Source organism: Brassica napus, chromosome C6 (genome assembly GCF_020379485.1).
Source record: "Brassica napus cultivar Da-Ae chromosome C6, Da-Ae, whole genome shotgun sequence".
NCBI classification, from domain to species: domain Eukaryota; kingdom Viridiplantae; phylum Streptophyta; class Magnoliopsida; order Brassicales; family Brassicaceae; genus Brassica; species Brassica napus.
Window position 1 is genome coordinate 32570222 of NC_063449.1, and position 11058 is coordinate 32581279.

The 11058-nt window shown below is 37.8% G+C and overlaps 1 protein-coding gene and 1 non-coding gene across 2 annotated transcripts; both read left to right on the plus strand.

Moving 5' to 3' along the window:
- The first annotated feature begins 5111 nt into the window (after nt 1-5111).
- Nucleotides 5112-9091, plus strand: LOC106386031 (putative DEAD-box ATP-dependent RNA helicase 29). Its single transcript, XM_013825925.3, has 10 exons — nt 5112-5542; nt 6081-7242; nt 7333-7390; nt 7464-7577; nt 7651-7705; nt 7806-7882; nt 7989-8041; nt 8128-8209; nt 8288-8344; nt 8422-9091. The coding sequence occupies exons 1-10, from the start codon at nt 5167-5169 to the stop codon at nt 8932-8934; spliced, it is 2547 nt and encodes an 848-aa protein (XP_013681379.2). The 5' UTR covers nt 5112-5166; the 3' UTR covers nt 8935-9091.
- A 384-nt stretch (nt 9092-9475) lies between these two features.
- TRNAQ-UUG lies at nt 9476-9547 on the plus strand. Its single transcript has one exon. It is a non-coding gene; the product is annotated as a tRNA-Gln (tRNA).
- The last annotated feature ends 1511 nt before the right edge of the window (nt 9548-11058 follow it).

Here is an 11058-nt window from a genome sequence, read left to right on the forward strand (position 1 = left end):
TTACTTTGCCGAATGGAACAAAATTTTCCATAAATAATGCTCTATATTCTCCAAGTTCTAAAAGGAATTTGTTGAGTTTTAAAGACATATATCTTCACGGATATGATACTCAGTCTGCAACTGAGGATAGAAAGAAATACATGTATGTAACTTCTGAGAAATGTGGCAGAAAACACATATTGAAAAGTTTCCAGAGCTTCCTTCGGGGTTACATCATACTTATATCGATGAGATCGAATCAAATCTTGTAGTAGAACGGAACCCAGAAGAGTTCACGTTATGGCATGATCGCCTTGGCCACCCAGGAACTACAATGATGCGTAAAATCATAGAAAGTTCACATGGTCATCCACTGAAAATCCAGGAGATTTCTCAAGGGAATAAAATGACATGTGTTGCATGTTCTCTAGGAAAATTGATCGTAAGGCCATCGCCAACCAAAATCGATAAAGAATCACCAAAGTTCCTTGAAAGAATTCAAGGCGATATATGTGGACCTATACACCCACCTTGTGGACCATTCCACTATTTTATGGTATTAATTGACGCATCCAGTAGATGGTCACACGTTTGTCTATTATCATCTCGAAATGTGGCATTTGCGAGATTTCTAACTCAGATAATCAAACTGCGAGCACAGTTTCCTGATTATACTATTAAAAGAGTTAGACTAGACAACGCTGGTGAATTCACATCCCAAGCATTCAATGACTATTGTATGGTAATGGGAATTGAAGTTGAACATTCGGTTGCTCATGTTCATACGCAAAATGGTTTGGCTGAATCTTTAATTAAGCGTCTGCAATTGATTGCAAGACCATTGATCATGAGATCAAAACTTCCAACCTCTGTATGGGGACATGCCATTTTGCATGCAGAAGCACTCATTCGGATCAGACCGAGTGCATACCATAAGTATTCCCCACTACAGTTAGCGTTTGGTCGAGAACCAAACATTTCCCACTTTAGAATCTTTGGTTGTGCGGTATATGTGCCTGTAGCACCACCACAACGTACAAAGATGGGACCACAAAGAAGATTGGGAATATATGTTGGTTGTGATTCCCCATCAATTATAAGATACCTAGAACCACAGACTGGTGACGTCTTTACAGCACGTTTTGCTGATTGTCATTTTGACGAAAATGTATTCCCAGTTCTAGGGGGAGAAAACAAAAATGTTGGAAGTGATATAAAATGGAGTGTACCATCATTGTTATATCTTGATCCTCCTACTAAAGAGTCAGAACTAGAAGTTCGACGAATTATGCATTTACAGAGTATAGCTAACCAGCTACCTGATGCATTTGTAGATACCAAGACGGTAACTAAATCTCATATACCAGCTGCAAATGCTCCTCCTCGTATCAAAATGCCAAATGAACAAGAAAAGGAGGATGACACACGAGAGCCAAAAACACGCCTGAAGCGTGGTAGACCTGTTGGTTCTAAGGATAAGAATCCTAGGAAACAGAAGAAAGCTGAAATATATGATGCACCCAAAATAGCAGAAAATATTTTGGAGAAAATAAATGATAAGGATTCTGATGAATCAGAGCATCATGAATCGAAAGATAATCATGAGATTTCTATTAATTACATCCATAATAAAAGGATATGGAATAGAAATGAACAAAATGACCTTGATGATGCTTTCTCATATATTGTGTCAAGTGAAATAAATGAAGAAATCGATGATCCAGAACCTAAATCTGTCTATGAATGTCAAAAGAGACATGATTGGGAACAATGGAAAAATGCAATACAAGCTGAACTTGATTCGCTTAATAAACGAAAAGTATTTGGATCTATTGTGCTCACACCTGCAGATGTGAGACCAGTTGGGTACAAATGGGTTTTCGTTCGAAAGCGAAATGAGAAAAATGAGATTACGAGATACAAAGCTCGTCTAGTGGCTCAAGGTTTTTCTCAAAGACCTGGAATCGATTATGAAGAAACGTATTCTCCAGTTATGGATGCCATTACATTTAGATTCCTGATGAGTCTAGCAGCTGATAAAAATCTAGAGATGCGTCTCATGGATGTTGTTACAGCTTATCTATATGGATCATTAGATACTGATATCTACATGAAAGTTCCTGATGGATTTAAAATGCCAGAAGCATTAAGTTCCAAACCTAAAGATGTATGTGCAATAAAATTGCAAAGATCATTATATGGGTTAAAGCAATCTGGACGTATGTGGTATAATCGTCTCAGTGATCATTTAACAAAAGAAGGATATGTGAATGATCCTATATGCCCATGTGTTTTCATCAAGAAAACAATATCCGGATTTGTAATAATCGCGGTATATGTTGATGATCTTAACATCATCGGAACTCAAAAGGAAATACAAAAGGCATCAGACTATCTCAAAGGAGAATTTGAGATGAAAGACCTAGGACAGACACAGTATTGTCTTGGCCTACAAATAGAACATTCACAAAATGGTATATTTGTGCATCAATCCACATACACTAAAAGAGTGTTGAAACGATTTAACATGGATAAATCAACTCCTCTTAGCACCCCGATGGTCGTTAGGTCACTTAATATTGAAAGTGATCCATTTCGACCACCTGAGGAGAAAGAAGAGATACTTGGTCCGGAAGTACCATATCTAAGTGCAATTGGAGCGCTGATGTACCTTGCAAATTGTACACGGCCTGATATATCATTTGCTGTGAATCTTTTGGCAAGATTCAGCTCATCTCCAACCCGAAGACATTGGAATGGGATCAAACATGTTTTTAGTTACCTCCAAGGGACCATTGATTTAGGCTTGTTTTATCCTAAAAGTTCAAAAGGTCAAATGGTTGGTTTTGCAGATGCAGGATATCTTTCAGATCCACACAAAGCCCGATCGCAAACAGGATACGTTTTTACGATCGGAGGCACTGCTATATCTTGGCGTTCTCAGAAACAAACGCTCGTGGCTACTTCTTCAAATCATGCTGAGATCATTGCACTCCATGAAGCAAGTAGAGAATGTGTATGGCTAAGATCAATATGCCGACACATCTGTTCAAGCAGTGGAATTGACGAAAATATAGAGCCAACTATTTTATATGAAGATAATGCAGCATGTGTTGCTCAAACAAAGGACGGATATATCAAAAGCGATAGAACGAAGCATATTCATCCGAAGTTCTTCTCATACACTCAAGAGCTCGTGAAGAAGAAAGAGATTGAAGTAAGATATGTTTGATCATGCGACAATGCAGCCGACCTCTTCACAAAATCACTCCCTACCTCGGTATTCAGAAAACACATCCATAACATTGGGATGCGCCATCAGAAGGATCTATGACTGTTCATTCGAGGGGGAGCTTACGTAGTTGTACTCTTTTTACCTTACTATGATTTTTCCCATTGGGTTTTCCTGGAAAGGTTTTTAACGAGGCAACAAAGACGTTAAGCGAGAGCGGATAGTGACACCGGCCCCCAAGGGGGAGTGTTACGAAAGTCAACAAAAACAGAAGGAGCCGTAATGTTTGAAATTATAAAAGATGTGGGGCCCGCTGCACTATTTGCACAGTAAATTTCCTTCTATATATACGAACGTTTGCGTTCGTTTGTAAACACACTAAAAACTCTTCTCTTCCCTTTAATAAGAAACACTCTCTCTCTATATTTGTGTTATCTTCTCCTACGGGTATAAATTTTACCCTTATTTAAATTACTGCGATATAATAAAATTTCAGTTCTTTTCATAACAGGGCCTTCATTATTAAAAAACATAAATTAATTGGAGGAGATTTTCCTATAATAAGAGCATCGTCTCACCATTTTATCTCATCACCAAACAAAATATTCAAATCTCACAAACACATATAATAAATAAAATCATCTTGGGAGACAATAAAGAGAATGACACTTCTTCATTTGTCTCTCTCCCTCATCTCATGTCTCTTCCTTGTCCTAGCTCCGATCTTCGTTGCCTCCTCTCATGTCTCCGATCCTGAACTCGTAGTTCAAGAAGTTAACCAGTGCGTATAAACTAATCTCTCTCGAATATAAAACTTTTTATCATCCGTATTTTAACATTGTTGTGAATATATTTGTAGACAGATAAATGCCTCTAGGAGGAATCTTGGTGTCCTCTCATGTGGGACCGGAAATCCAATAGAAGACTGTTGGAGATGCGACCCGAAATGGGAGAAAAACAGACAGCTATCGGTTTGGCAAACACGCAATAGGCGGCCGTGACGGCAAAATCTACATGGTGACCGACCCGAGGGACAAAGATGCGGTTAACCCTAAACCGGGAACCCTAAGGCACGCTTCATGGACTTTATATCATTAGAACCATTTAAGAAGTCACAACCTCTTATATTCCTGATGATTAGTCTTGAACTGGTGATCTCGGAGCGGCGACTAGTCGGAGAAGTCCAGTATGTTCCCATGCATGACCCTAGCTGTCTTGACATGTTTGTTTAGATCAATCAATCAGTCTCTTCTCAGGAGGTTGAATGATCAACATTAAAAGAATCAATTAATGTCAGCTAGCTCGTGCCACCAAGTGTCTGAGGAGACATAAGTTAATGCTAAGATATGTGGTTTAATGATTGAGCCAAATAAAATTAGAGAAAATCAGCATTCTACAGGCCAAAACTATGTCGATCTCATGGACGTTAAAAAGTAACTGAGATGAAACTTCGAGGTGGGATTCCATTGCTTTTCATTGGATGCAACCCGGCAATTTACGTAAAGATGTAAAGGCCGACTGTCAAAAGTATTGATCCTGCTGAATAAACGGATCATGTTCATTGTATAATGACATTTTCATGTTTTCCTTACAAGAGCAAACCTATACTATGTTGTCACTGACAAAGAGCTGACCAGCAAAAAAACACACATGATTTTGGAACAGAAAATGTGAGCATTTACTTGAGTATCAGGGTGACCAAGTATCCAAAAACAGCTGTGACAGTCCCAAGCACTCCATTAACCTAAGTAACTTACTGACTAAGACTTGCAGACCAAGCAACACAAGCCCACGAATGGGTTTTTGTTGGGATTGCTTGCCATCTTGTTGGGCCCAAAGTAAGTAAAGCCCACCAAAAGGTTTTAGTGTATCATCGTCTCTTTAAACCCTAAACGGCTAAACCTAAGTCCTAAACTCTTCTTCTTCGGAGATTCGCTGCAGTCACAAGATTCACAATGGTTGAAGGAAAGGGTTTCCTGGTGAGCTCGGTCACTGAGCTTCACCGCAAAGAGAAGCAGAAGAAGAAAGGCAAATCTGGAGGATTCGAGTCTCTAAACCTCGGTCCCAATGTCTACAACGCAATCAAGAAGAAAGGGTACAAAGTTCCCACGCCGATCCAGCGGAAGACTATGCCTTTAATCCTCTCCGGCGTCGACGTCGTCGCCATGGCGAGGACGGGTTCAGGAAAAACCGCAGCTTTTCTAATCCCTATGCTTGAGAAGCTCAAACAGCATGTTCCTCAGGGTGGTGTTAGGGCGCTTATCTTGTCGCCTACTCGTGACTTGGCTGAGCAGACTCTCAAGTTCGCTAAGGAACTTGGGAAGTTTACAGGTTTGGTCTTTGATTCCTTGTCTGATTAACTCAGTTCTAACCTAATCTCAATATTTAAACACTTGTTTCAGTAGTGTTTAAAACACCTTTTGATGTCTGAGGAACTCAATTATAACCTAAAACACTTATGTCAGTTGTGGTTTAAACACCTTATGATGTCTGAAGAACTCAATTTTAACCTAATCTCAGTCTTTAAACACTTGTTTCAGTTGTGTTTTAAGCACTTTATTATGTCTGATGAACTCAGTTCTAGCCGAATCTCGATCTTAAAACATTAGTTTCAGTTGTGTTTTAAACACCTTTTGATTCCTTTATGATGTCTGAAGAACTCAATTCTAACCTCAATCTTTAAACTTGTTTCAATTGTGTCTTAAAACACATTTTGATTCCTTTACGATGTCGGAAGAACTCAATTTTAACTTAATCTCAATCTTTAAACACTTGTCCTGTTGATTCCTTTATGATGTCTGAAGAAGTTCTTTAAACACTTGTTAAAGTTGTGTGTTTAAACACCTTTTTGCTCCTTTAATGTTTTCAGATCTTCGTGTTACCTTACTGGTCGGTGGTGACAGCATGCAAGACCAGTTCGAAGAGCTAACAAAGAGCCCCGACGTGATCATCGCAACCCCGGGGAGACTTATGCATCTCCTAGAAGAGGTGGACGACATGTCACTAAGAACAGTCGAGTACGTCGTCTTCGACGAGGCAGACAGTCTCTTCGGCATGGGTTTCGCCGAGCAGCTCCATCAGATCCTCGCCAAGCTAGGCGAAAACAGACAGACTCTCCTCTTCAGCGCCACCTTACCAAGCGCGCTCGCAGAGTTCGCAAAGGCCGGTCTGCGCGAGCCCCAGCTCGTTAGGTTAGACGTGGAGAACAAGATCAGCCCTGACTTGAAGCTCTCGTTTCTAACCTTAAGACCCGAAGAGAAGTACGCCGCGCTCATATACTTGGTGAGAGAGCATATAAGCTCTAACGAACAGACGATCATATTCGTCTCCACAAAGCACCACGTGGAGTTTGTCAACTCGCTGTTTAAGCTGGAGAACATCGTTCCCTCTGTGTGTTACGGTGATATGGATCAAGACGCGCGCAAGATCCACGTGTCGAGGTTCAGAGCGAGGAAGACTATGTTGCTGATCGTCACTGATATCGCTGCTAGAGGTATTGACATACCGTTGCTTGATAATGTTATCAACTGGGACTTCCCTCCGAGGCCGAAGATCTTCGTCCATAGAGTGGGGAGAGCCGCTAGAGCTGGCCGCACAGGCTCTGCGATATCCTTCGTCACGCCTGAGGATATACCGTATCTGTTGGATCTTCATCTGTTCCTGTCCAAACCCATCAGGCCTGCGCCTACAGAGGACGAGGTGTTGAAGAACATGGAGGAGGTGATGAACAGAACCAGCGAGGCGATTGAGAGTGGTGTCACTGTGTACGGTCGGTTCCCTCAGAAGACGATTGATCTTATCTTTAACAAGATTCAAGAGATGATTGATTCGTCTGCGGAGTTGGATTCTCTTGAGAGAACGTCCAGAAAGGCTTTTCGTTTGTATACGACGACAAAACCAGCTCCGTCGAAAGAGTCTATTAGGAGGGCAAAGGCCTTACCTAGAGAAGGGTTGCATCCAATGTTTAAAAGTATAATTGAAGGTGGAGAGTTGGAGGCAATGGCGTTTTTTCAGAAGATTAAAAACTTCAGGTGACTAGTATAGTTATCTTTTATTCATCCATCTGTGGTCTTACAATAATTTGATTAATTTATAATGGTGGTTGATCTGTTGTGGTGTAGACCCAAGCAGACCATACTTGAAGCAGAAGGTGAAAATGCCAAAGCTAGAAATGTGAAGGTGATTTTTGTTCTTCCTCTATATATATAGTTATGATATTTGTAAGTAAGTAGCTGAAGGAGAAAATGTTCAGGGTTTGCAATGGGTTGATGTGATGAAGAGGAAAAGGGAAGTTCATGAGGAGATCATTAATAAGAGACTTGAGCAGAGTCAGAAGACTTCTTCTTCCAATAATCATTTAGAAATGGTAATCCTTAAGCTTTGAAGTACTCGTGTATGTGCCCATTAGTTTTACTCACAGAAGTGTTTTGGATATCTAGGAAGTTGATGAACCTATTACCACTTCTATTGAGGACAAGATAGCTGGAAGCAAATGTATGCGTACTACAAGTTTATCTGTGGTGCTTGGTTTTTTTTTTTTTGTTTACTTCTTTGATTAAACTTAGCTTCATATAAACTCTCGTTTTGATTTCAGTAAGCGGTAAGAAAAGGACGGCGCAACAAACTTTCAAGGACGAAGAGTTCTATATCAGCTCCATACCTGTTAACCACGTATGTTTTAGCTCTCAAAGCTACAATGCTTATGATCATTTTGTTTATTCTACTGATGTGGAGATGAACGCATGAGTTTGACTCTTTGTTTCTCTTATTAACGCAGCATTCGGAGGCAGGACTATCTGTGAGGGGTAATGAAGGGTTTGGATCAAATAGGTAACAAGATGTGTGCCTTTTTTTTTAGTTATAGTTCTTTTTCTGTATGATATTGACAAGCCTTATGTCCTTGTTTCGGATTGTAGATTGGACGCTGCTGTTCTAGATCTAGTGGCAGATGATGGCCAGGGAATGAAGCAGCAGAAAACTAATTATCACTGGGACAAGGTGATAAAGAGTTAAGATACATCATAATAATGTCCCAAACTGTAATCTTATTTAACTGGATTTGTCTTTGGTAAACAGAAAAGTAAGAAATTCATCAAGTTGAACAATGGAGATCGTGTAACAGCCAGTGGCAAGGTAATAAGAAACTTGTCTTTTGGTTAAAAGAATGTTTGATGGTTTTTAACTTGCAGCTCTCTTGTAACTAAATACAGATAAAGACAGAGAGTGGAGCTAAGGTGAGGGCAAACAAAACAGGTGCAATATACAAGAAATGGAAAGATAGCACGCACAAGAAAGCGTTCAGCCGTGAGGATGGTGATGGAGACGACACACCAAGCATGTCAGGTAGAGGTGGGCGACGCGGGAAGAGATGGTCAGCATCAGTGCCTAACGCGCATGTGCGTTCAGAGATCAAAGATCTGGAGCAGGTGCGCAAGGAGAGGCAGGAGAAAGCTAACAAACTGTCTTATCTGCATAGCAAGAGAGGTGGTGGCAGAGGAGGGGCCAGGGGAGGTCGTGGTGGAGGAAGGGGAAGCGGCAGGGACTTTGATGGTGGAAGCGGGAGGGACTTTGCCGGTAGAAGCAGTAGAGGGGGAAGAGGTGGCGGAAGCAGTAGAGGAGGAAGAGGTGGTGGATTTGGCGGCGGAAGAGGTGGTGGGTCTGGCGGTGGCCGCGGTGGTAGTAGCAGAGGTGGTGGTGGAGGGAAACGTGGGAGAGGGAGATAGCCGTGAAGACTGTACTGACGAGTTCAGAAGAATCGTCAAAACTTTTGAGCCTATGCGAAACTATATTCTACTCAAGTGTTATGTTACTTACAGAACCATTCTCTACTCAAATGTTGTGCAACAAATTTTTACATTCTTGTTTGATTTTCTCCAGCTTTTTTTCAAGCGTATTCTACTATTCTATGTCAGAAATGGACAAGTGTAGTAAAATGGACAAGTGTTGAAGCTCAAGCTGATTCATGATTGGAACATAAGCTACATAATGATGCACAAGAAGAAAGACAAGAAGGTTCTATGGTGTAGTGGTTAGCACTCTGGACTTTGAATCCAGCGACATTTTAACGAAATCATAAGCTATTTTTTTGTCTCCGAAAAAATTTAAATCAAACATCAAACTATTTATATATGACAAAAAATTTCATATATTGCAAAACTGTGGTTACAATGGACAAGTGTAGTAAAATGGACAAGTGTTGAAGCGCAAGCTGATTCATGATTGGAACATAAGCTACATAATGATGCACAAGAAGAAAGACAAGAAGGTTCTATGGTGTAGTGGTTAGCACTCTGGACTTTGAATCCAGCGACCTGGGTTCGAATCCCGGTAGGACCTTTACTTTTTATTAGATTTTGTTTCTTTGCAAAATTTTAACGAAATCAGGGGATTTACTTGCATATGTAGACATAATGTTATTTTACCTATATTTGGATATTTGATTTCTTATTAATTTAAAAATCAGTACGATAAGCTATTTTTTTGTCTTCGAAAAAATTTAAATCAAACATCAAACTATTTATATATGACAAAAAATTTCATCAAATATATATATATATATATATATATATATATATATGTTTTTATTGTTTAAAGTCACTCACATATTAGAAATATATTTATACAAATATTTTTGTTTGATTATATTTAATTATAAATTACTTTTTATCTTAATTTTTAACCGTTATGATAAAAATATTATTTCTCGATAGCAACATAATATATATAAGAATTATATTATTTCCTAAAGTATCTTCTTGTCAATGATCTACTATAAAATATAAATATAATATATCGAACATAAAATTTGATTTTATTAAAAAACAAATTATATGTAAAAATTCATTGATAGTATAAACGATATTAACGTTCTACCGTTTAACGTGATAGCTTTGTTGCAAAAATCACACGTTAGAAATATTTTAGAAAATATATTTATACAAATGTTTTTGTATGATTATATTTTAATTATAAATTATTTATATCTTAAATTTTCAATTCTTATAATAGAAAATATTATTTTTAGATAACAACAAAATATATATAGGAATTATCTTTTTAAGAATATTTATTAGTTCAAAACAAACTAGCACAATAAGTTATTATTTATGTCAAAATTAAATCAAAACTCAAAATTATTTATATTTGCTAATTTTTTTCATTTTAAACACTCGGATATAAAATATTTTAGAAAATATCTTTATGAAATTTTTTTTACTTGATTAATATTTGATTATAAATTGTTGTATATCCTAATTTAAAAATCTTATAATAGAAAAATATTATTTCAAGATAACAACACAATATATCAGAATTATCTTATTTTTAGAAAATATTTTTAGTTATAATATATATATATATATATATATATGTAAATTCATTAAGATAACTACACAATATATATGAATTATCTTCTTTTTTTTAAAAAAAATTGATATTATTAATATAAATTCGTTTTTTATTATATAATAAAATATATAAAAATTCATTAAGGATAACTAGGACATTAACGAGTTTAACTTTTAACGTGAGATCTCCTTTTTGAAAAATTATTTCACAAATAATAGTATAGATGTATACTCTTCGAGGTGCTATTACATGATTAATCATCATTTTTTCAAAGTTCAACAATACAGTAAAGAAATGGGTTCTTGTTTAATAATGTAAACAATGATTTTGAAAAGCATGAGATGAATGAATGATATAAAGCACAAAGTGAACAGTCAGAAAAAGAAGAAAGGGAAGGTGTGATTATTAGCTCTTCAAAAGGCATAATTGTAAGGCAATCTTTTTTTTTTTGCATCTTCAAGCAGATCGCCCTATAGAAACTAGCTTCCAAAAACTCGTGT

Bases quoted from the DNA above. Each gene is read 5' to 3' on its own strand.
- LOC106386031 (XM_013825925.3), top strand. From the start codon at position 5,167: ATGGTTGAAGGAAAGGGTTTCCTGGTGAGCTCGGTCACTGAGCTTCAC. The intron at 8,042-8,127 runs GTAACAAGATGT...TTCGGATTGTAG, and splicing joins GAAGGGTTTGGATCAAATAG to ATTGGACGCTGCTGTTCTAG. The intron at 8,345-8,421 runs GTAATAAGAAAC...AACTAAATACAG, and splicing joins GTGTAACAGCCAGTGGCAAG to ATAAAGACAGAGAGTGGAGC.